Source organism: Nelumbo lutea, chromosome 4, assembly GCF_056320005.1.
Source record: "Nelumbo lutea isolate HS-2025 chromosome 4, American lotus-T2T, whole genome shotgun sequence".
In the NCBI taxonomy this organism is placed as follows: domain Eukaryota; kingdom Viridiplantae; phylum Streptophyta; class Magnoliopsida; order Proteales; family Nelumbonaceae; genus Nelumbo; species Nelumbo lutea.
Genome location: NC_142687.1, coordinates 31,751,042 through 31,777,511, shown reverse-complemented (window position 1 = coordinate 31,777,511; position 26,470 = coordinate 31,751,042). Strand labels below are relative to the sequence as shown.

General features: G+C 35.5%; 1 protein-coding gene and 1 long non-coding RNA gene across 9 annotated transcripts in view; one reads left to right on the top strand and one right to left on the bottom strand.

Annotated features, from left to right (window-relative positions):
- LOC148855006 (uncharacterized) overlaps positions 1-316 on the bottom strand; it is a 34,795-nt gene extending 34,479 nt beyond the window's left edge. Inside the window, exon 1 of the long non-coding RNA XR_016095088.1 lies at positions 94-316. This is a non-coding gene — a long non-coding RNA (uncharacterized LOC148855006). The remainder of the gene's footprint in view (positions 1-93) is intronic.
- A 696-nt stretch (positions 317-1,012) lies between these two features.
- On the top strand, positions 1,013-11,246 carry LOC148855005 (uncharacterized). Of its 8 annotated transcripts, none has more exons than XM_088983020.1 (14): positions 1,013-1,329; positions 1,415-1,624; positions 1,742-1,795; positions 1,890-1,991; positions 2,073-2,372; positions 2,464-2,569; positions 2,643-2,883; positions 2,965-3,019; positions 6,366-6,479; positions 6,699-6,912; positions 7,312-7,407; positions 7,537-7,604; positions 7,843-7,941; positions 10,904-11,246. In XM_088983020.1, exons 1-5 carry the CDS (start codon positions 1,123-1,125, stop codon positions 2,130-2,132), a joined length of 633 nt encoding a protein of 210 aa, XP_088839146.1. In that variant the 5' UTR covers positions 1,013-1,122; the 3' UTR covers positions 2,133-2,372; positions 2,464-2,569; positions 2,643-2,883; positions 2,965-3,019; positions 6,366-6,479; positions 6,699-6,912; positions 7,312-7,407; positions 7,537-7,604; positions 7,843-7,941; positions 10,904-11,246. The 8 variants fall into 8 exon arrangements, with proteins under 8 accessions (XP_088839146.1, XP_088839147.1, XP_088839143.1 ...); XM_088983021.1 differs by having other exon boundaries at positions 2,965-3,032; XM_088983017.1 differs by having other exon boundaries at positions 1,703-1,795; positions 2,464-2,560.
- Positions 11,247-26,470: the final 15,224 nt, after the last annotated feature.

Below are 26,470 nucleotides of genomic sequence, written 5' to 3'. Positions count from 1 at the left end.
AGATGTTCTGCATTTACAATCAATGGTTAGCTAGCTCGGGTGCTAGAGAAAGTGAGAGTAAAATAAAACAAAAAATAGGTCAATGCACCATACCTGTTGGTTCTTCACAGCTTGACCTTTTAGAAGATCTTCATCCTTATGATGCTTCAAACTCTTCAAAAGATCCCTATGAGAAGAGGGAAAAAAGAAAGGGGGCAGAATCTTAGGAATAAGATTACAAGCATAACAATTAGGGCATTTTTATCAGCAAAAAATTAAAGGAGTATTCATCACTTAGAAAAGAGAAAATGGGTGCCCAAATTTTTTCAGTAAGCCTAGATGAACGTGCATGTATATGCAGTATTTGTAACCAGCAGCACCAATTCAATTTCATTGAAAAAGCCCACACCATTTATTTGTTGTAACCCCACATCAAACTGTTTAGATAAGTGGTGCACTTGAAAAAGTTGAACAAACAAAAGGAATAAAAGAAATGTTTTCCTGAGTGTATTAATTCAAAATTTACTTATTTCTGTGTATGCACAAGTACCATTAATTTCTGTATGGTCTTGATGTTCACAGTAATGTCAAATTTTGTAGTTAGCTGCATCATATTATAGTAAGAAAAATGTATGAATCGTCTTTTCTGAATTGTCTTTAGCTGCATCCAATTTATGTGTATGAATAAATACTATTAATTTTTTATTTTCTGTTTTGAGTTCTGAACTATTGATGGATCTTATAAATGCGTTATGGTGCAAGTAATACAAGTTTAGCTAGGTGTGGTTGGATTTTTGACCTCTTCCAACCTTGTATCTTGAGTTAAGAGGAATTTATGGGTTTTGAAGCTCTATACCCTATTGGTTTATAACAGGTTAAAATGAACATATTGAAGAAACTTAAAGAAAAGGGGACACGATCACGAGCAAGTAAATCAGGGTCCCGCCTGACCCTAGTAACACACCCAATATAGAAGATATATGGGCACATGCAAGTCAAGCGATGGCTCATACTAGGTTAACACCTAGTGTAGATGATACTACATCACCAACCCAGTCACCAGACTTGGGAAGGCATGAGTCCTCTAGTGGGCATGTTGGAGAGGGGTCTTCTCATACAATACGTCGGTTAAGAGGCCCCACCATGGCCCTAGATATATGGAACATGCCTGAAGGGGAACAAATTGAAGTTGGGTTCAATGAATACGACCAACCCAATGATGGAAAAACAAAGGATTTAGTTAGATTTTTGGGTAGCCTTGCACGAATTCCAAACCAGTTGCCCATAGCCATAGATGATTGGAGAGAAATTCCTACAGAAACAAAGAAAGACATATGGAAACTTATCAAGGTATTAAATGCATTGTTTTCTTGGTTTATTTTTTAGATGTTTTTCTTATGCAAACATGATGATTGGTTTATTATTTTGGTTATAGAAAAAATTCAAGGTGAAAGATGACATGAAAGACTACACAATGAAGTCATTGGGTAAAAAGTGGAGGGATTGGAAGTCCAATTTGAAGAAAAAGTATTATGACCCTGATCCGGATAGTGTAGATGCACTACCAATTGAGCAGCTTGAAAATCGGGTTGATGCACACCAATGGAGAAATTTGGTACAGTTTTGGAGATCTGAAAAAGGGACTGTAAGTATCTTAAACATTTAAATAGTTTTGTTTTTTATTTGAATGAGTGAAAAGTAAATTAGTTGTACTTTAATATAGACAAGATCCATAACCAACAAAGCTAACCACTCCAAACAGACAATCAACCACACAGCAGGAGCAAAGAGCTTCGCACAAGTACACGAGGAATTGGTAAATATGCAGATTTGATTTGTTCATTATACTTTCTGCTTTCATTCATTTTGTATGTGTTAAAAATAATTACATATTGTCTTCATGGTAACAGAAAATAGAGAGGGAAGCTGATGTATCACGTACGGATGTATTTTATGCAACACACAGGAAAAAGGATGGGACACTTGTAGATCCAAGATCGGGTTCTTTAATGGTATATTTATTCAAGTGTGTATTAAATGGTATTAATTAACAAGTTGCTTTGAATTATTAATAGTTTTGTATAATATCCAAGGAGGAAATGCAAAATTGCATGTCTCAAGAGGAAGACACTCAAAATGAGGGCAGTGAATAAGGACATGATGATGTTTATGCTCGCGTGATGGGCCAAGATTGTTGTGGCCGAGTGCGTGGTATAGGTTTAGGCCCAACTCTGTCCAGGTTCAGGGGCCTACGACAAAGCCATGAAGATGCCTTGAGGGCTGCTAATGAAGGTAAAAGAGCAGTTGAAGAGCATTCATAGAAGCTGGAAGAACAAATTACATTAGTGCGAGAACAGATGGATGCGATGGAAGCTCAATTACTTAATAGATAGGTATCATCCTTGTTTATATTTATATCTAAACAATTTATACTTGATTGCATAAATATTTATTTGAAATTTATGTTTCATTAATTCTATGCAGGGATCGAGGTAAATCATCCCAATTGTGAAGACACTCCTCCACACATGCTTTTCAAAGTCCCTTTTATCATCAATTTAGCTCCAACATTGAATCACAGGTGTTTTTAGTAAGTGTCATTTGATTTAAACACAAATGAGAAAGTGTAAGGTGTTTGTTGACAAGGACAATTGCATTTGCAGGAAAATGCAGAATGTAATTTGTTGACTTTCATGCAAGGAGGATTTGTATCCGTTGCCAAAGCAACCATTACAAGTTTAGATCCTCAGAAGATTGTGGGTGGTGTGCAACTTGGTTATGGATGAACAGAGGTCGTGATCAATGTTCCAATTATAAGTGATGCACCATTAATGCGTCCATACGGATGCTATTAGAACAGTTGGAACCATTGTTGGTGTTCCAATTGCTTGGAGTTCAATCCATGTAAGTTTTATTTACCCTGTCTATCTTTTATAGTTAAAACATTTGAATATAATTTTAAAATTTATAAGATATGATTTGTAGGTTCATTCCTTATGCTAAGCGGATTTGCATCCATTCCCGGTGTCTCTTTAGAAAAGTATGGAATGATTGTAAGCCAAAGTTTTCCCTTGGAAACAATTTCATTTATATTTGATATCCATTTTTATGGGAGTACAATGTGTAGTTAAGATTGTTGGATAGGGGTGGCATGGCACTTGGCTAAACTACAAGTTTGCATTTTAATGGGAAACAATTTCTGATGTCTCCCCATAGATCCTAAGTAGAATCAAAGGATTTGCAGTCTCATGAGAATATCCTTTTGTTTACAAACATAAAAATGATTCCTTCTGAAACAGAAGAATTATTTATGGCATGTCTTAACATTTGTTGTTCAGATTTAAACTAGCTTAGGCTATTTTCTGAATCATTTTCTTTCCCCAACATTGATTTTGATGGTGAAGCCTTTGACAGGTTGTTTCAACCCTTGCTATTGATCATTCAGGATTGAGGGTTATTTCTGATTGCAGTTTGGGTTCTAATCTCTCCAATTTTTATCCTAGTTTTAAGAGAGGATTTGGATATCATATTAAGGGATATATTGGAGTTTCATCTCTGTAACTTGGAAAATTTGTTCTGGGCTCAAATAGAGTCCCCATATTCCTCTCCCCAGCTTATATGGAAGAATTTTCAGCTCAAATTCTTCTATTCTCAAATTCTTATATGGAAGAATTTTGGACATACCAATGGGAAAGCTTGTTAAGCTTTTTGGAAATTAAGTAGTGAAATGGTAAAACTGTAAATGTAATTCTATTCATTCAAACCTGTACTGACTTAGACACTTAAGCAGTTATGAATACTCACTACTAATCCTATTAACACTAAATTAACTAAAACAACTTTCAAATAGACCATAATTTTGAAAGTTACTGGTTATACTCTAGGACATTGAATATTTCTCCCACAATCATTTTAGAGATAAGTGTAAGAACATCGTTTTTGATTTGTAATTTGTCTTTTGATGTATAAATACCAAATGCAAACTTGTATATGAATATATATGGTTCTGACTACTAACCATGTATAGAGCACTCTAAGCCTTAGGTTCCCCTAAATTTGATCTATAGACTATAGTAATATAATTACAATTTAAGACTGAAATCCTGTCACAAGCTGACTCTATTAGTAAGATGGTCATAGCATTCCAAAAACACCTTTTATCTACAATATCTTGGTCTCATAGGGTAGGCAACTGAAAAGCCTATCTAATGAGGCCAAAATTAAGTCAGAAAAAAGAAAAACCAAAGTTTGATTCTAAAGCTTAGGATGCAAGAAAATTGATGTGGCTACAATTTGAACTTATGAAATTCTAATACTTCATTAACACCTTTGAGCTATCCTGATTCTTGGACTCATTAAATCTATTCCTGTGACATGTGCAAAATAGATAACTACTCTGCAAAGCTGAAATTGACCCAAAAATGAAATACCTGTAGATTATGGAACTGTCATTGGAATAGATGTTGGGAGAAACTTGGTTTTTTTCTTTGATTATGGAACTTTCTCTAAGATGGATGATATATGCTATTGTCTAAGGGATTTGGGAAGGAAGGAATACTCAGTCTTCTTTAATAGAAGAGGATATTTTCTATGCTGATTTGGTTTTTGTCATACTGATTGCTTGTTGAAACAGGTGAAAACCTCTAAAGTATCTTAGTTGATTCTTTGACCGGGTGGTGGCATTTTATTGCTTTCTGCCAGCCTGTGGGGTTGGATCTTTCTTTTTTCTTTCCTTCCTAGTGAGGGTGTCTTTTAACTTGCCTTTGACTGACTAGCCCTGTCAATTCTGGGGCATTGGGTCGGTGGTGTCTTTGGAGATAGAAGAAAAGTGATTCTGGCATAGTCATGGCTTGTGGGAGATTATGGTTTACTAGATGTAAAGCTTTATTCCCCTTCTTAAGGTCATGGATTTTAATTCTCCATGGGATTTGAGGTAACCTGTATTGAGGGTATTGACTGAATGAGATACCCCTCCTTGGGTCCTTTGAGACTGGGTTATTATATTTGTCAGGTCAAATCCTCGATGTTTAGGCTGAACACTCTATTCTGTGGACCCTGTAATCTGCCAATGCAACTAATCTGAGCTTATGGCAGTCATACAAGGCCTATGATTGAGTAGAGACATGGGTTTCAGAAATATATTGAAGGGGGCTCCTAGGTAATTGTAAATAATAGCCAAGTTCTGTGGCAATATAAATATGTTATGAGGGAACATGGAAGAAAAGCGACTGATGAGAGAAGTTGGTACTAGCTTCATTCATCAAAAAAAAAAGTTGGTACTAACTTCAAATGGGTTCAGACTTCAGAGGCTAAACAAGGGGTGGATTTGTAACATTTTATTGGAAAAGTGATAAGATGGGGTTAGATGGTAGTTTAGCCCAGCAAAAAAAGGAATTTCTTGCAACCTGATATACATATCTCATTCAGTCATTGTTTTTCATAACTAATAAAATGGATACTACTTACCAATAAAAAAAGTTGGTTACTAATCAAATATGAAGAAATCACATCTTGCATAAGCATCGTATCACTCCATTCTCATTGAGCATCACAATTACTCTTCAAGATATTGCTTTTTGGAATGAAAATGAAAGACTTGATCTTCAATATTTTATGAAACTCAGAAAATATAAGCTTAGTGTCTTTTTGTGTGTGTGTGTGTGTATATATACTGAAAAGCAGTAAGCTTTAAAATTTCCCATGCGATCTTATTTCTTTTTATGATTGAACTATCTCTTGTTGTCTACTCTAAAAGCAGCAGCAGAAGCAAGAGTTCATCTCTTTCTTCTTAATCTGCTATTCATTCTTTGGTGGATAGCAATCTTTCCAATTGTTTCTCTGTATCCATTCTTAATCATTAATCCCTCAAATTATCTTCCTTCACCCTTCAAGGCTTGTCAACAGATCAGAAATTTGTAGGACCCCCTTATATATCCTACATCAGTTAACTTGATTTCTTCTTCCATGGTCTCTTTTCCTTTTCCCGCATTTACATCAGCATGTAAAGATTATTTGTATATTTTTATATGCGTTTGCGGAGGGTGTTTTATGCTGTAGGGCCTTAGACTGGCATGATAATTGCTAGTAGTGTTAAAGGGAATTCATATTAGCCGAGCACTTTATCTGTGAGGCAGGCTGTAGAACCAATGATGGCCCTCCACAGCAGTGATAAAATACATTGGACCCACACTAAGAGGTTGAATGATTGTGGGCCCCATGCATTTTATGATTAATGTGGAGTGTTATTATTGGTCCCACAGCCTGCTGAACAGCTAAGGCGTTCAGCTAATCCTATCTCTGTTAAAGGCAAGCACCTATATTGTGCATCAAAGAATATGCATGCTTTGAAACATATCAATTGAATCTTCTCTCTATGTTTTGCCCAGGTGTCCAATAAAATTCTCCTCCTTTTCCTGTGGAAGTTCATTGTACCCCCTCAACCCACCTTCAATGCTGTCTCGCTCAACTTTGATGGCTATTTATTGGGGCATAAGTATCATGTAACAACTTTAACTGTTTTTATTCTTGTTTCTTGGGGCCTTTAGGTGTTGGAAATACTATTATAGTGAAGATCTGTATTAGTCAGGGACTTGGTTTATCAATGTTATTGGCTCTGAGAACCTAGTGGTGAAAGGTGTCTCCTTGGTTGTTTCTTTAATGCCCATCTGTTGCTTTGCAATTCTCCATTAAACATGACTCATGCAGACTGTTTCCTGCAGGTGAAATGCATGCCTCAAGCTGGTGCAGCCTGCAACTTATTAACTGATTTAGCAACTTTATTAAAGAGAAAGAAAAGAGATAGGAGAAGGAAAAATGGTGCACCTGCACCCCCCAAGAACAATAAAACATGAAGGGTAGTCCCTAAACCATCTTTCCCCAACTAAGCAACTCAAAGATCATAAGGATTACACTGATAAAAAAGCGATCATAAGGGTAAGATGTCCTGCATGAATATATATAGTGCCATTCTATTCGTTAATAAGTTACATAGATGAATAAGAAAGTGGCTTTCAGAAATGATGGAAAGCTGTATTTCTATCTTGCCTGAAAAATCTTGGTTGCGTTTTTCTCATTTAAATGTGTTTCATTGTTGGTTTCTTTAGTTTTAGCAGGGGTTGTATTTGATTCCATGTGCCTGTGCATGGAATTGAGACATCTATAGATTTTGTGTAACGGAGATTGGCCTCCAACTTTTAGTCACAAGTTTTCCCGCTCTTTTTGATTTCTATTATTTATATATCATCTATTGGCAATATCCATTGAGCTTTTATAGCTGGCTTTTATCGAGGTTCATGTACCCTTGCTTATATAGTTAAATTGCTAAACGTGCAGGCAGAGAAGGTTTTCAACCAAGATCTATATTTCAAGAAGTCTGTCAAATATGTTAGAGAACCAATGACCCACTTGGAATCCATTGCTTCTTCTGCGGTATTTCATTTGGAATTTCACTTTTAACCTTTTTTTTGATGCAGTATAATATTAATCATTAATCATTGATCACTGCATTAAAAGTTGCTCTGTTGAGAGGTATGCTAATGTTTGATGCTCTTTATCTAGGTACGTGCGGCAATTAAGGTGAAGGCTTCTGTTATTATTTGTTTTGCTTCATCTGGAAGGGCTGCTAGGTAATCTCCTGAATCCTGATGAACGTTAGAATGTAAATGTTTGGCTATTTAAAGGAAATTTGATGATTATGTTTGGCTGCCCTCGCTATTAAAAAAACCTTTTTCCTCTTTGTTTTCAACAAGATCTTTGGGTAGCTAGTTTTATCTGGGTCTTGTACTAGAGAAATTAATCAACATATGCAGTTGTGTGTTTTATTTGTACGCTCACCTGACAATCTAAATGTACTTGTTCATGCAGATTGATTGCAAGGTATAGGCTAACAATGCCTGTTATATCAGTTGTCATCCCTTGCCTCAAACAAATCAACTTAAATGGAGTTTTACTGGTGCCTTTGAGGTATGTGGCCAGCCTAATTATTTATGACTGCATTACTGTGAATCGTTATGAGACTGCTGCCTTAGCTGAATTAAAGTCTTGTTGGTTGCATTCCTACTTTAGGCTTGTTAGAGAACATTAAACCTTTAAAGCCCCATGACCACCATTTAATCTCCAGTATATTGAATGTGTAAAGATACGATGCTTTTTGCGTACTACAAAAATGATCAGTAATCAAATTATCTTGGGGGTAAATACTTAAAACCTCCCCTGAGGTTTGTGAGAAATACTTGAACCTCTCCTCGCCTTTCTTGCTTGACTGTAGCCTCCCTTGTCTGCTAATGTGGCAGGACAAGGCTAACACCTGTTACCAGTAGAATATCATCACATGTGTCCTTAGAAAATTTTCAAAAAACCAGAAATGACCTCATTTAGCCTCACAGGAAATTACATGTGGGCAAAAATACCCTATTCTTATTTATTGGCAGTCACTTATCTTCAAATCTTGTGTCCTATTCTTAAATTAAGTCATAGTAAAATTGCAATAACCACCCAACAATAAAAGTCTACTTGAACTGCTAATCTCTGTTGGGTCCCCTTAACAGGATACCTCAGTTTGTCAACAATTGAGATCCGTTTGGGAGGGCCAATACAAGAAAAACGGTTAAAGTCGGCAGTCCTTGTGACCACCACTATAGGCATATGTAACGTGTTGGACTGGATTTAAACAAGTTGGACCGGATTTAGGCAAGTTTACACTGGTTGGATTGCTAGATTCATCCAGGTTCAGCTAAGTTGGGTTGGATTGAGTTTGGCTAGGTTCAGCCTAGGTTGGGACTAAGTTTGGACAGATTGGGTTTGGTTTCCTATTGCAAATTGTAGCTGTTGGATGAGGAAAAGGGAGTGGGTTCAGGTTTGGCTTACTGCTGTATATTACAGTAGACAGAGGGGTTAAAGGAAGTGGTTTTGGGGCTGCTTGGGTCTTTGGTTTTCTGCTGCAAGTTATAACAAATGGATGGGTAAAGGGAGTGGGTTCGGATTTGGTTTACTGTTGTAAATTACACTAGATAGAGGGGTTAGAGGAAATGGGTTTGGGGTAAATTACTGCTATAATTACAGCAGTGAGAAGGGATCTAAGGTGGTGATTTCTATTGTAGGTCACTGCTGTAAATTACAACAGTGAGAGGGGGTCTGAGGTGGTGGTTTTGGGACTGGTTTGCTGCTGGGCTTCTACTTCAAACCACAGCAGCTGGATGGGGTAAAGGGAGTGGGTTGAAGGCCGGCTTTCAGCTATAAAATCACAGCAGATGGAGGGTTAAAGGAAGTGGTTTTGGGACTGTTTTACTGCTGGTTTTCTGCTGCAAATTACAGCAGTTGGCTGGGGTAAAGGGAGTGGGTTTAAGGCTGGCTTATATGTTGTAAATTATAGTAGATAGAGAGGTTAGAGGGGGTGGCTTTGGGTTGGCTTGGTGCTAGTTTTCTGCTGCAAATTGTAGTAGTTGGATGGTCCTTACGGAAGTGGGAGATGTGTTCACTGCTGCAACTTGCAATTGCTGGGATGTCTCTTAGTAGTGGGTCCACGGTTGGTTTCCTGCTGTAAATTATAGCAGTTGGAAGGTTTAAGGGAGGTGGTTTTGGGATTGATTCACTACTGTAAATTGCAGCAATTGGAGGGGGAGTCTAAGGAGGTAGGCTCAAGGCTGGTTAACTAATATAAATTACAGTAGTGAGAAGGTGGGTAGTGGGTTCAAGGCTGAACTACTGTTGTAGTTTGCAGCAGATATAAGGGTCAGTAACCAAAACTACTGATTTATAGACATGTAAAGGTGTAGGTTCAGCTGTGCTTGGGATTAAGTTTGAGCAAGTGTTGTAGGTTCAACAAGTTGGATTGGGTCCACCTATGGTTTGGACTAGGATCAGCTAAGGTTGGGACTTGGGACTAGGTTCAGTAAGTTTAACTAGATTGGGTTGGGTTCAACTAGGTTTAGCTATGGTTGGGTTAAGTTGGACTGGGTTCAGGCAAGTTTAAATAGGCTGGATTGGGTTCAGCTAGGTTAGGTTGGGATCCGCTATGGTTGGGTTAAGTTGGACTAGGTTCAGCTATGTTGGTTGAGCTTGGGTCTAATTAGGAAAGGTTGGGTTAAAATGGGCTTTAGATAGTTAAGATACAAAAAGGAAATGAAATATAGTTATGATATCTCTCTTTATTGAAATTGCTTGGCAACTCTAGCTGGCACCAAATGATTTGAAGTTAGCAGACTGCAAAGGAATCTGATTTGAATATGATATACCTAGATGCAAATTTCATCTATTTATATTTGGAGTTGAATTGGATCTTTTTTTATACTATTTAGATCACACTTAGGTTGGATCCAGATTGTGTACATCATTAATACACGGGAACTTAAAAATTTATAAGTTGCATCAAATGCCTAATTTATAGAGATGACCGGTCAGTCTTCAAATTGGGCAACTGTTAAAACACTTTTTTGTATGATGGGAACTTAAAAATGAAATCAAAATACAATTTTCAAACTTGTGTCGAGAAATTTTCATTCATTGGCTTTTATACACAACATTCTTTTATAAAGTTTTCCCAAGGAACTGTAGTGGTCAGATTTGACTTTTCCCAATAAATGCACACATTTATTGTTGAAGGACATTTGGCATCTAACTTGGGCTATATTAGGAAGTATTGATTTTATTAGCAATTTTTGTCGGCAACAATATTCCCCTCTTTTCTGTTAAATTTTCTTATGCTTGAAGTTGACAAGTTTTAATATAATAATGTAAAACATTTAACTCTTCTAAACCATTTAAAGTTTATCTATTGCTTTCTCTCTGTTAGAAAGGACTTTTTTCCTACCATTTCATCGTGTTCTTTCTATACTTCATGCATCCAGGAAATATAATCTAGTCATAAAGAATGTACTTGCTATCATTCAAAATGGCTTAAAATACATGTTCTGTCCCGTTCTTGTAGGTCAACAGATCCTACAAGTTTGGGCACTGTTAGAGTTGACATCTCAGAAAGGAATTTCAGAGCTCTTTGGTTGCTGGTGTTCCGTTGACTATTGTTCTTGAGCCCACACAGGCACAATGCCATGATGTTTCTCATTTATTAATTTGTATTCATTTGAAACTTAACAAGTATTAATTTCTGATTCGAATGTATTGATTTTTTTGGTAAGAAAATATTTGAATGGAAATAAGTTGCATTTGTATTATTTTTTGTATTGTTTTTATGTTAATTGGATATTGTATTTAAGCAATTTGTTTTGGATATTATAATAATTAATAATTTAGTTAAAAGTTTTTTATTTAAATTGATTTGTATGCATTATCTATCATGAGATTTGTATTAAACAGGTGCCAAAAAAATGTTGAAATCAAATTGATATAAATAATAAAAAATAAAAAAATCAAAGCCGGCAGTCATACAAATGCCACCTTGGACATAAAAGAGCTCTAAGGCGGCGGTCATGCTTGCCACCTAAAAACCCAAGCAATATATCAATAGACCTAAGGCGGCGGTCCAAAGAGCTTTAAGGCAGTGGTCCTGACTGCCACCTAAAAATGGTAATAACATATCAACGGACCTAAAGGTTGCAGTCCAAAGAGCTCTAAGGCGGCGGTCTTGATCGACACCTTAAAAAGGGAAGTAGCATTTTGACGAATCTAAGATGGTGGTTCAAGCAAGGTTCAAAGTATCAGAAACGTAAGGTTATCGGAAAGATAATTTGAAGAGACGTATTGGGATACGCTTTGGATACGGTCAAAAAATCAAGATATGCATAAATATGCTAAAAAGCTTAAATAAATTCTAAAAAATGTATTAATAATGATAGTTACAAGTTTTAGATGATTGTAAATAAGCTATTTAAGGGTAAAAAACTGCAATTTAATGGTCTATATAAATTTTGAGATATCGAGACACACTTAGTAACTATTTCCAAATGACAAAATAACTAAAACGTGAAAAAACAAAAAAAAAACTAAAATAGTAAAATGTATATTTATATACATTAGTTTTAAAATAATCAATATAATTTATCTTAATATTTATTAATACATGAATTTTAATAATTAATTCTAACATTTACTGATAAGCATACACTAAGAAAAAGAGAAAAATTATTTAAAAAAAATGCATAAACAAATAACAAGCAAATGGGTGTGGCTTAGTGGTGAACCTCTAGTTCTTAAAGCCTAATGTTTAGGGTTTGGATCTTGCTATTGTTAATTTGTAGTTTTATACTAACAAAACAAATTTAATGAGAAAGAGGGTTATTAATTAATGAAACTAATGAGAAGAGAATTCCAATTACGTGCTAAAACTGAAATTCAAATTTAAAATTATGCACTAATTATAGGAATAATTAACTAATTAATGAGGGAGAAATTCATCTAAATATAGGAGTAAATATATAATTAATGAGAGGTAATTCGGCCTTAAATATAATTTAATGAAATCAATGAGAGAGAAGGGGACTTGTACAAACAAAATGGTCTGATACAGATACATACAAAAAGGAATGCTACGGTCTGATACGTTGCGAAATTTTGAACCTTGGGTCCAAGAAGCTCTAAGCTAGCGGTTATGACATACCACTGGCTTAGGAATGATTGAACTTCATTGGCCCAGTTCTCAAAGGCGGCAGTCTTGACCTTGACCGGCAATGGTTTAGGGGGCAAACTCAGGGCTGCCACCTTACCTCTGAGGCGGCAGTCTAAAGGGCTATGCCGGCGGTCTTGCGACCACCGCCTTTGAGCTTTTTTCTTGTAGTGAAAACGGATCATGTTAGCTTTTATTTAATCTAATATTCAAGGTGTTTTTATACTTTCGATTAATTTTCTATTGGATTATTATTCTTTCCCTATTGGTTTGGGCACATCTTGAATGAAGAAACAAAATATACCCCCATATGTAATTATGAAATTTAATCCATAGGGTACTTTCTACCTTTAAACAATAATGTAGTTTTTGACTACTAATTTGGGGTATGTGATGTAGCACAAGTGAAGCCCTTTTGGGGGTATTGATTATATAGGTTAGCAAAGTTGTTTCAAGACTAAGGGAGAAGGTCAAACTAGATGCCGGTGATGCTGAGTTACGATTTTGGTAACAAGAAGAGTAGAAGGATATTAGATAGAGAAGGGAGAAAATGTAAGACAGCGGGATTTATATAAATACATTAACCCGGATGACCCGGCATAAACCTAAGTGAGACTGGACTTGTTGTTAAGGCCAATTATTCACTTAAGCAAAGTTATTTACAAACAATTCAAGAGTTACAACTTTCACTACAAGGAAAACAGTCTAAAGCGGCAGCTGTATAACCGCTGGCTTAGATCTAAGGCGGCACTCATTGGCCTGCCGTTTAAGTAGCAGCTGGCCTAGATCAAGACCGTCGTCTTACATAAAAGAGTCCGCCGCCTTTGGTGGTTGGTTTGAGGTAGTCCAAATTTCTTTAATGTGACGGTCTATCAAAACCGTCGGCTTAGTGTTATTAAAGGTGGCGTTTTCAACTGCTGGCTTAGATTTTGTCAAAAAATGTTTGGTTCTTTAGGTGGCGGTTTGAACTGCCGGCTTTGTTCCTAGTTGACCGCCACCTTACGTTTTAGTCGAACCCTTATGTGCTGGTCTGAACCACTGGCTTAGATTCAGATGACCGCCACCTTTGGTCTTGTTTATGGCTAATCTGGCGGTACATGACCGTCAGTTTATATATATATATATATATAATTCCGATATTTATTGGGACCTCCACTTTTTATTGATTCATCACTTTAATACCTACTTAATAAATAATTCATGACAATTGATACATGAAAAGTTAAGCAACTTAAATAAAATACAAGGACTTTAAAAAATTCAATTTATGGAATAAGGTAGCACAACTTCCAATGCAAATCCACTTGGCATAATTGTTGAACCTGTAAATCAAAAACATATAAATTGTTAAAGAATGTAAAGTAAATGAAATAACCATAAAAAATGTATAAAAAACAAGACATTCAAGGAGGCATCATAATTTAACATTCGCATATCAATAAATGAATTATGCAACTAGTACATTAACCAAACCAAATTGAAACCTCTATGGCATGACAGAGTTAATGTAATTAGATTGGAACACATAAAAGCACATTAGGATGACTGGTTTGGATTTAATAGATAAAAAATGTAAAATATTCCAAATAATGAATCCATTCTACCCATTCACAAGTTGTGCCAGATATATCCTTTCGCTGACCTTGAAAAGCTCATAATCATAACTTATAGTTCTATTATATTTTTTTTTCTTGGAAGATGTCAGTTTGCATATATCAATCATCAATGTTAATAGCTGAAAGACTACCTGAACAAGAAAGGTGATGGAAACAAATTAGATGAATGACTCTTTAAAATAAAATAAAAAAAGACTAGATGACTATTTACAAACCATTAATTGTAATTAAACTTCTCCATTTAGTATGGGTTTAACCAACCTAAAGCAAATAAATAACATTAACTTATTCTTTGTTTTTGATAAAATATTAACCTTATTCATATGGTATAAATAAGCAATTTAACACTTACAGAGGAGTTCCATAGAGCTTTTTCAACATCAGATGGTGTAAAAGAGTCCCCAACTTTGCTTAGTTCCCGTGTATAACCATCAACGAAGTAACAAATCAATCAAACCCTAATGAAATCAAAAGATGAATTTATAGCATGCTCAACAGGATGGTCCTAGTATAAACAGAACATACACATCAAACATAAATAGCTCAAAGTCTTACCATAAAAGAAAAAGTAATAACCACACATGAGCCATTCAAGAACGTCTGCTTCATATGAGAAACCCAATATTCTTGTCTAGAATCTTTTATTTATGAGGAGGGAAGAACAAATGATTAAGATCAAGTTCAATTAGATGGTATAAAAACACTGCCATAGAAAATTAGTGATTTATGGATTACCTTTTTTATTATGGTTTCCTTTTTCCATGTTTCAACACCTCTAAAAACTGTCTTAGTAGAAGTGCCTGCAGCCCACATTGACAAATCAAGAATCGAAACACCATAATCAATCAAGAATTCATTCGAATTCAAATATGTAGAATTGGAGAAATGCCACTGGAACAACCGTTAACTATGAATATGAAAAGGATAATGAGCAGGACTGTAACCATCCGGTCAACAAAGATCACATTAAAAATTCTTTAGTGAAATTCCCTTGTTGGCCTTGTTTACTTCCATGCAAATTGAAAATTCTCCAGTGAAATTCCCTTGTTCTGTATTCACAAGGTGAAGGTTTCCAGAGGTGTAAATTTAACCATCCATTTGGTTCTCCCTTCAATACTGATTGACAAAGGTTGTAATATGTAAAAAGTTGATGTCATTAACTAATTAACAAGATGATCTATGTTAAATTGCTAATGCTAAGCAAAACTATAGAAGAACCAAAGAATAAAATGACTAAAATGGCCCACCTTGTTCCGAACCAGACCCAACACCTAACCCAAACCAAACCCATAGTGGTAATGCATTGGACCAGAGTAAGGCCTCTAAGATATATTTTGACTTCTAGCTTTTGGTCCATTATTCAACTAATATGGCCTACAATATCAAAATTAGTAATCCCATGTGTACCTGCAGAGCTAATGGCATTTTGTCCAATAATAAACATTCCTAGAAAGAAAATTTTAAGCTCGTTGTTATTGTGGTGTGTTGAGAATGTATGAGTATTTGGATTGCTCTCCAACATGTATAATATTCATTTGGTGGGAAAAAAAAACAAAATTTCTAGTATGAGTGATACCCAAAGTAGTCAACCCAAGCTTCACTCCCTTCAACCCTAATTCAATTTTCTTCATAGTCTTGCTATAACATGTGTGTGTAAGAATAGTTTCTATGTAAGGTTATACATACAAACAAGTTTGGTTGAAGTTTTTGTTATAGATGTCAAATTTGTGAGTTGAAAGGAAGAAAGAACCCCTTGAAAAATAAAAGGCATGATTTCTTGGATGAATAACCTCTGCACAAGTGGTTACTAGTACAAAGAACTATAAATAAATGAGAAGAGGGTGCATGCATGGTTCAAATAACTATAACATAGCGTAGCTCCCTCTATCCAGAATGATAGATAAGCTTCTTTTTTTCCCTAATCACAATGTTTGATAATATAATTTAGATGATGAATATAACAAGAAAACCAATTATCAAAATCCTTTCTTTCTTTTAACCAAAGTATTTGAAAACATAGAAAATTAAATGGCGTCAAATAATCATCTATATATTGAAAATATGAAAAAAAAAATAGAAAGTATGAAAGCATGAACCTTTAAAGTGAATGTTCTTCACTTTAATAGCCACTTGAGCAATCCTGCAACCATTTGCACTGACTGCATTCCTCATTAATAAAATGCAAATTAATTAGGATAACCAACAAAAATTAATCTACTGTTAGAGTAATCCCTCAGTGACCAAAATTCAGAAATCCAGAAAGGAAATCACAACAAAATTAAATGAACCCCAACTCCAAAGCTGCAACCCCTTGAACTTCAAAGTTGAATTTCCTGCATGAGGTTAATATTAGAAACTCATATATATGATATATGCAATTTTTACTGATTACTTTTAGGAAAGAGTCTGTAGTTGATATTAGAAACTCATATATATGATATATTCTATATTGCACACCTAAATATTGTAGCCAATTAAAAAGCAAACATCCAATAGCCTGGGCTACTTTTGGATTTTATATAAAGACTTACAGGTACCTTTGAAATACATTGAGTCAAATGGTCATACACCAACCAATCACTCTAATGTGGCAAAATGTTCAAATCAAAACAACAACGTCTGATCCCCAAATCCCTTACAAATTTGTAGGAAATTATAAAAAAAATGGCAAGGGAAATTAGAATGAATTTACCCATTAAGAGTTCGCAGATCAAGAAAAAGAAAAAGGATAAGGGAGAAAAAGAAGCAGCAGCTGGGTAAAATACAATCTTTAGGTTGCCACCGCCTTACTGGTGCAGGGGTATTGTTCATCCTAGACCCACTCTCCTTTAAACAAATCATGCCCTTCATCATCCTCTCCTAGGAATCCTGCCCTTTTATCCCAAGCAGTAACAGCAAAACCTAACCACCTAAACTTCGACTGTCCACGAATGCGAAGCCCTCTAGTGACAACCATGTAGTCCAAGTAAAAGAAGCAATACATAAAGCACAAGGCTATAACAAAAAAAAAAAAAAAAAACCAGGAATCCCCATCAGTGGCTTGACCCTTTTCAGAATCTCCCAGTAAGGCATGGTTTCTGGGTCTTGAGCAAGTGGAATCTTAATCATTTGGAAGGCAATGACCGATGAAATGGGCTATTCTTAAAGAAACTCGAAATGGGTTTTGAAAGAGACAACTGTCTTCCCTTGTACAAGCCCAACACAGATGAAACATTTCTCCTCCAATGACTCGAAGAAAGATTGTTTGGAATCAATGGCTTCCTCTGTGAAGAATATTATGTACAGTTGTAATAGTCAGTTAGTTGTTACAGTGCCAATCAGATATTAGAGGTAGTTACGGTGGTTAGTCCTAGTCAGCATTTTCTTGTTAGTTAGTCGGTTATCCTGCATCTATTTATAGCTGTACAGTGGAGCTAATTAATCAACGCACACAAATGCAGTTTCTTTTCTTCTTTGGTGCTCCTCTGCATCTGTGTTTGCTTTGATATTGTTCTTGAATATTTTCTTCTATTTCTGATCAATTTTCTTCTGTTTCTGATCATGGTATCAGAGTTGCGGTTCTGAATCTTGTGCGCTACGCTGGAGTAGTCTGTATTTGAAGTTTTTTTTCTTCTTGCTTCGAGAGTATTATCTCTGCGAAGATGACTGACGGAAGCGCGAGTACAGGAGATGGAAACCAGGCTTCGAGCAATCGTTCGGTGAAGACGTCAATGCAGTTGCACTCGTCCGATCATCCTGGGATAACTCTCGTAACTAATCTACTTAACATGAACAATTACATGATTTGGAATAGGTCTATGAGAATTGCTTTAAAGGCCAAGAACAAATTAGGCTTTATATATGGTACTTGCGAGGAACCTGATCCTACATCAGCTGAATATGAAGAATGGAGTCATGTAGATTGTATAGTGATTTCATGGATATTGAACTTGATGTCAAAGGAGATGACAGAGGCATTTGTGTATACTCCTACTGCTAGGGCATTATGGTTGGAATTAAAAGAGAAATTTGGACAAAGTAATGGACTGCGATTGTATCAACTCAGGAGACAAATAGCTTCAATAGAGCAAGGTAACAATACTGTTGCTGTGTATTCGAACAATTTAAAAAAACTATGGGATGAACTCAATTGTTTGGAACCAATTCCGAAATGCAGTTGAAATTGTACATGTTCTGCCTCAAAGAAAATGGAAGAAATCAACTCCTCCAACAGGGTTATGCAATTCTTAATGGGATTAAATGATTCGTTTGACAATGTAAGGGATCAGATATTGGTAATGGATCCTTTACCGAGTATAAACAAGGTGTATGCTATGGTAATGAGAGTGGAAAAACAACGGCAAGTTCATATTAACTTTGGTGAGTCTGTTGAAAGTAGTGCTTTATTAGCAAAATCTGCAGGATAATCTGCAAATACTTACAATCAAGCAGACAACTTCAAGAAGAAAGATGGAAAGAACAAGGGAGACATATTTTGTACTTATTGTAACACTCCTGGTCATCTTGTGGAAAATTGTTTCAAGAAAAATGGCTATCCATACTGGTTTAAAGATTTGAAGAAGCAGAAGCAGTAGAAATCTGAGAAGACTTTTGCCAATATGGATGATTCTCCAGTTGAGGCAGGCAGAGACCAAATTAACTCTTTGAACATGGATACTCTGAGTTCATTTTTAGCAGAAATCATACAACAAGAGTTGAGGAAGCTTGTGAAGAATACACAGCAGGTGGAGGAGAGCAGAGTTAATGCAGCACATTTTGGAGATTTCACTGAAGATTTTGCAGGTACAATTTATTCTTCTGGTTCTAGTAAGTCACATTATATAGTTCATGGTTCTTGGATAATAGATACAGGTGCTTCGAGTCATATGTGAACAGATTTAACTCTCTTAACTCATAGCCATACTCCTACTCATACCAACATTGTTCACTTACCTGATGGGAATGTAAGGCAGGTCACACAGATTGGTGATGTTGTTTTACATCCCAACTTGATTCTAAGAAATGTCCTATAAATACCTGATTTCAAGTTCAATCTGTTATCTGTCCATACACTCTCTTCTTGCTCAAATATTAGTGTCTCATTCTACTCTACTCATTGTGTTCTACAGGACCAGTTGAGTAATCAAGTTCTTGCTGTTGGTAAAGTGATGAGGAATCTCTACATTCTTGATCACACTTCTTTCCTGCCAACTACTATCTCTAAATTTGCTTCTTGTATCAGTTCTATTCCTTCTGCTTATTGTAATGCTACTGTTGCTAGTAATAAATAGTTGTTTGTTGATTACTTGGATTGGCACAAGAGACTTGGCCGTCCTTCTGCAACTGTTATGAAACATCTTCCTTTTGTAATAAATTCTGCAGCTAATGAAGTTTGTTCTATATGTCCTTTGGCTAAACAAACCAGAATTCCCTTTGATTTGTCCAGCATTCATACTTCTAGTCCTTTTGAATTAATACATGTGGATATATGGGGGCCTTATAAGACACCAACTATTGTAGATGATTTCACAAGAACTACTTGGACATATCTTATGCGTCATAAATCACAAACTATACATCAGCTGCAATCTTTTTTTAAGCTTGTTAAAACACAATTCTCAACCGTTATCAAATCTGTGAGGTCCGATAATGGTACTGAATTCTTAAGCCAAGAATGTCATTCTTTCTTCACTAATCTTGGTGTCCTACATCAGAAATCTTGTGTTTACACTCCACAACAGAATAGAGTTGTAGAGAGAAAACATCGCCATCTTTTACAATTAGCTCGAGCTCTTATTTTTCAAGCTGCTCTTCCTATAAAGTTTTGGGGTGATGCTCTTTTAACAGCCACACACCTGATAAACAAATTGCCTTCAGTTGTTCTATCTTGGAAAAGTCCTTGTGAGCTATTGTTTAACAAGTCTCCGGATTACTCATATCTCGGAGTCTTTGGTTGCTTAGCCTATGCCACTAATGTTCAGCCTCACAAATCTAAATTTTCTCCTAGATCTCACAAATGCATCTTCGTAGGTTATGCTCCTGGTTATAAAGCATTTAAACTGTATGATCTAGATGAGCATCACACTATCATATCTCGAGATGTTGTATTTCATGAAAGTGTCTTCCCTTATAAGGCCACCTCTTCTATTTCCACATCCACTCCTATTATTCTACATCCCATTTATCAGGTTTCTGATTCACTTGATTCTTCTGTTTCTACTGAGCATTCTTCCTCTACTGGTTTTATTCCCTCTGCACCTTTATCTTCCACCAATCAGCCTTTATCTGATTCTAATATTTCAGCTCCCATACTGCAGCCATCTCCTTCTACACAACCTCTTATCCACCACAACTCTAGACCTAAGAAACCACCTAACTGGCTGCAGGACTATGTTTCCAATTCAGTTCATTTGTCATCCCCACATATCCCACCAGCTTATCCTTTTGTTAAATCTGTGAATTTTTCTCCCACATATTTGACTTACTTAGCTAGTGTCTCCATTGTTTGAGAGCCATGTTCTTATGATGAGGCTAAACTCAGTCCAGAATGGGTTAAAGCAATAAATGTTGAGCTTGATGCCTTAGGAATAATACATGGCAGTTAACTGAGTTGCCTAATGGTAAAAAGGCCATCGGTTGTCGTTGGGTGTACAAATTGAATCTTAAATCGGATGGCACAATTGATCGATATAAGGCCCGTTTAGTGGCAAAGGGGTATAATCAAGTAGCTGGAATTGATTATGTGGATAGTTTTTCTCCTATTGTGAAACTTGTCACAGTTCGAATTGTTTTGGCTTTGGCTGCAGCTAATTAATGGCCTTTGCATCAATTGGATATCAATAATGCATTTTTACATGGTTATCTCAATGAAGATGTGTATATGTCTTCCCCACCTGGATATCTTAAGGCTGCAGTAGGTCAAGTGTGCAAATTAAAACAATCTTTATATGGCTTGAAACAAGCCTCTCGATAGTGGAATTTTGAGCTAACATCTAAGTATCTACAGGTTGGTTTTCGACAATCCGCACATGACCACTGCTTGTTTGTTAAGAAGTCATATTCTGAGTTCATTATTTTGTTAGTTTACGTGGATGATATTCTTGTCACTAGCAGTTCTGAGAGCAGTATTACTTTTGTGAAACAATTTCTGCACAATGAGTTTACAATTAAAGATATTGGTCTTACGAAATATTTTTTGGGTCTTGAAATATGTCGATCACGACGAGGAACATATGTAAATCAACACAAGTATACTCTTGACTTGCTTGCTGATATAGGGATGATTGGTGCTAAACCTGCAAGTACTCCATTGTCGAAAACACAGAAGATAACACAACAGCAGGATACTCCATTTCCAGAACCTGATAAATTTCGCAGATTGATTGGGAGATTATTGTATTTGGGTTTAACACGATCGGATATCACTTATGCAACACAACAACTTAGTCAATTTGTACAGAACCCGTGTGATTCTCACTGGAAAGCTGCATTACATATACTCAAATATTTGAAAGGTTCTCCTTCCAAGGGTCTTTTTTTCCCCGCTTGTAATACACTTAAGTTTGAAGGCTATTGTGATGCTGATTGGGCATCTTGTGCTGATACTCGCCGGTCCTTAACAGGATATTGTATCTTCTTAGGTCCTTCCTTCATATCTTGGAAGACTAAGAAGCAAGCCACGGTGTCCCGTTCCTCCGCCGAGGCTGAATATCGCAGCTTAGCATCTACCGTTTGTGAACTTCAATGGATACATTACATCCTCTGTGATCTTTGTATACCTGTTCACAGCTGCCTATTAGATTGTGGTGTGACAATCAGGCTACCTTGCATATTGTTGCGGACCCTGTTTTACATGAACGGACGAAGCATTTGGAGATCGATTGTCACCTCGTCTGTGAGCAGTATAAGGATGGTTTTGTGCTTCCTTCATATATTCCATCCAAGTTGCAACCTACTGACTTTTGTACGAAGTGTTTAGCAGCTCCACAGTTTTCTCTTTCACTGTCCAAGTTGGGGCATTTTGATCCTCATTGGCCTCCAACTTGAGGGGGGGATGAAGAATATTATGTACAGTTATAATAGTCAGTTAGTTGTTGTTTCAGTTTGTACAGTGCCAGTCAGATATTAGAGGTAGTTATGGTGGTTAGTCCTAGTCAGCACTTTCTTGTTAGTTAGTCGGTTATCCTGCATTTATTTATAGCTGTACTGTGGAGCTAATTAATCAACACACACAGATGCAGTTTCATTTCTTCTTTGGTGCTCCTCTACATCCGTGTTTGCTTTGATCTTGTTCTTGAATATTTTCTTCTGCTTCTGATCAATTTTCCTCTGTTTCTGATCACTCTACGAAGAGCAACCGAGAAGAAAGATTTTCAGAATTGAAGTTAGTTTCCCTCTCATTGGACTTGAACGCAAGGTGCAAGGGACTTCCTCTCTTTGGCTTGGTGTTTTGCTGCTATAAATGTCCATTCGAAGAATAAAATAGGGATGGATTGGTTCAAATCCGGTTCAAAGTTGCAAACGACAGAAAGACCGCCACCCAATGTGCATTCGTAAATGTTTTGGTATCTTAATATTCTCTGTACCGGCGGTTCTAAACTGCCGCCTTAGACGGTAACACTTGGGGATATTTCAAAATAATAACTAAAGGCGTGTGAATTAATTAAGTATAAGGGTAAAATAGGTAAAAAGAAAAATAAGAAGATCCTAAAAAATAGAGCTCCAAAACACTACAAATACGACCCATGCCCATATGGGACCCATGATTTAGAGAGCCATTAAGAACACGAAATCCATTTACACCATGTCCATAAACCCATTATGAAGGGTGAGACCCAGATTTTCTGTTTCCTCCTCCATTCCGCTTTCACCCTCTTTCCTTCTTTGAAAATCACTGACACAACGACCGTTGATCTCTCCCACCACCATTGATCTTTTGGACCCATAGCACCACCACAACCTCATTGGAGTCCACCAGCTTACAAAATCTTTATACAAAACTGAAGAAAAATTGAAGGTTTTGAAAAAGGGTCATCTCACTCGTACATGACCCATTTTGATCATCTTCTTCACCCGTAACGTCAATATAGATTTCCAAAATCCCGAATTTCAGACAACAGATTAAAACAGTACATTTGAATACGGTTTTGACCCAAGGCATTGTTAAAACATATCTAGAGTGATAATTATTGTTCAGAAATGATAAATTAGTTTCTATATTTAGAACGTTCTTCTTTGAGCGGCCATAAGTTTAACGGAGCTCACAACCGTTCCTTCTATAGTTCGTATATCAGTCGGTATTGATTGGTTTTGACCGATACATACCTCTTACCAATGTATCGGTCTATATTGATTAGCTAATCAAAGTTTCTATTTTTTTCTTTTTTTCTGCAATTCAAAATGTTTACCAATCTTATTATTAATTATGTCATTAATTGTGCTAAGGCTTCGACAATGATGGGAAAAGACAGATAACAGGCAAACTTAAAATCAATCAATCGGCATCGTAAAAAGAGCTAACCAAACAGTTATGTTTTTATCGACATTTATGAATGACGGGAAAATCTTTCTATATCATGTATAAATTTTATATTATGATAATTGTATTTTAAATTAAGCCAATTACTTATCACCATTGATTCATTTGATTGCTATGGTGCCAAAAAGGTACGACAATGGAATAGTTTATTCTACCAATGAATATGTTATTGGTATATTAATTGTGCGACTGTATCAAATCCATGATACCAATATATTGAATCTGGTTAATGGATCATGTTACAGGTCATAAAACAAAAATATCCCATGAATTTTCAACGTAGTACCTAGTTTTAGCTAGGAATTGAAAATGACATGATTTTGTATTCTCTCTCCAGCCCAATGGCAATTGGATGAGTTGGATTTTAATCCACCCAGTAGGCAGTAAAAATATCCCATGAATCTGTGAACCACTTTTCCAATTGAATCGAAATCCGAACTAACAACATACCACCTCAAACCTTACTTTTCAAAATGTGGTAGTTTTGACAAATTAGACATCTCTTAGGCTCCCATCATCCAAGTATCCAACACCATATGGTCGACCCAAACTGATATGTTTTTTTCATGAAAATTAGCCCATCAAATGATCTCAACCCTTCAAAATGTAGGGGCTGTTAATGGGTCGGCAGAACCAGTCTCAAACCGATTACCCAGAACCGTCCTAGTAAATAGTCAGTTAATTCAGTTATAACTAAAAATTTAAGTTTTGATAACATGACATGCATTAACAAAAATGATAAGAAATACTAATTATTTATATATTTAAAAAAATTAAACATTTTTATCATATCATAAAATATGATAAAAATTATAAGAAAAATAAAAAATGTTATATATTTAATATAATAATTGGTTTTTGGTCTGCATCGATTCGGAACATATAAAAACTGAAACCAACCCAATCATTTTTTGTGACAAAACCATGAAATCAAAACAGTTATAATTGGTTCAGGTCCATATATCAGGTAACAGCCCTACCAAATTGATACACTGCAAACAACTATTATTGTGGAGAGAGAGAGAGAAACAAAACTTATTCATTTAACTTTTCAATTATTCAGCAGTTTTGATTTTTCCATTCATTATAACCGTAAGCTACCCTTCTCATAGAGGCACCGGATTTCCGGAACTTGATATGGTGTGGGACTTGATACACTTATAATGAGATTCAACCACGTCTCACTCCACATGCATTCTCATCTCACATGTGCAGATGTGGTCTAACTGTAAGGTTTGGGGCGTTAGTCTACACACATAATTCTTAGGGTTTGTTTGGTTTGCAGACAAGATCAGAATCTGATTCCAATTGTTGTAGTTTGGTTCGTTTGGAATTTGAATCAGATTCAATTGAAAATTTTCAATTTTATATTAGTTTATTTATTATTTTATAATTACTCTAATAATATTTTGGGAATATATAACTAATATTTTATTAGTACTTTATTATTATTATTATTATTATTATTATTATTTTATTAGCATTTAATAATTAATATCTTAGAATTTATCATTAATTTATGCATATTTTATTAATATATTATTATTATCTTATTAGTTTATTAGTATTCCATTATTTTTATTTATTATTTTAAAATTAATTTGTTATTCTTTCATAATTAATATGTTAGTATTTTATTATTACTTTAATTATGTTATATTAATATTTTATTGTAATACAATTATTTTATTAATAATTTACTAATATATTCTTCTTTTTTATTACTAGTATCATATTATTAATTTTGTAATATTTTCTTATTTAACAATTAATTTTTTATTATTATTTCATGAATTATTTATTATTATTAATTTAATAATATTTTATTATTATATTGATATTAGGGTTTGGGGGTTTTTATCATGAATTCTTTATTTCTTGACATACTCTGGAATGGGAATCCCATTCCTCCAAGAATAGGAATAAAAATCCTATTCCTACCAAATAAACAATTAGAATCAAAATGGTAATTTCAAATCCAATTCCAGGCACCCATTGACGAAACCAAATGGACCCTTGTGCTTTTGGTAACTCCCCATGAGTCTCGCGGGATTGTGATCAAAGAGGTGTTATGCAATAGCTTCAACGGCTAAGCATATAAAGCAAACTCCAACAGCTTGTGTTTTCAGGTTTTTTTCTTTTCTGTTTGGTTGGGGGGAGTCTACCTGCTGAAAAATTGTGCCCCAAAATGATGCAAGAAACTCAATTCAAGCTTATTTTGGGAAGCTAGAAATGGAGCTTCCCGTCTTAATGGAGAAAAACACATGGAAAGATGGGCCTCCAACCAAACAGTTTATGGACTGCCAAGATCTTTATGTAAAAACCCACTATATCTTTTGATTGTCAGATTTTCATCTCATCTTAATATAGAAAAATGCACGAAAAGATGCACTTCCAACCATTTACTAGTTCTTTCATTGCAAATAAGGTATAAAAGAAATTCATCTGTTACTATGTTCAACTAAGCGGGAAGTAAAGTTTTCTTTAATTGATATATGTGGTACCTTTTGGGTGATCTCAACTGCATCACCATCAGGCAAATACGTCTTAACATCAGAATCTCAATTTTAATCATGATTCTCGAATCGTCGTTGACTCGAATGGTTGGACCATTCGGCTTGTGAATTGTCCAGGCAACCAGTTCTGTTTTACTCTAAACCCAATATCTAACTAAAAATCGTTAAAAAAGTCAATGACCTATTGACTCGAGCGGTCAAACCATCGATTCATCGACCCACTAAACGGGTTTTGACCATTTTTTATAATTTAATTTTTTGTTAGAATGGGTTGTCTATTCAAACT

What these genes read in the sequence shown, in the direction of transcription:
- LOC148855005 (XM_088983018.1), top strand. Translation starts at nt 1,123, where the DNA reads ATGGCCCTAGATATATGGAACATGCCTGAAGGGGAACAAATTGAAGTT. An exon ending in ACATATGGAAACTTATCAAG is followed by an intron (nt 1,330 to 1,414) that starts GTATTAAATGCA and finishes TTTTGGTTATAG; the next exon opens with AAAAAATTCAAGGTGAAAGA. An exon ending in CACAAGTACACGAGGAATTG is followed by an intron (nt 1,796 to 1,889) that starts GTAAATATGCAG and finishes TCATGGTAACAG; the next exon opens with AAAATAGAGAGGGAAGCTGA.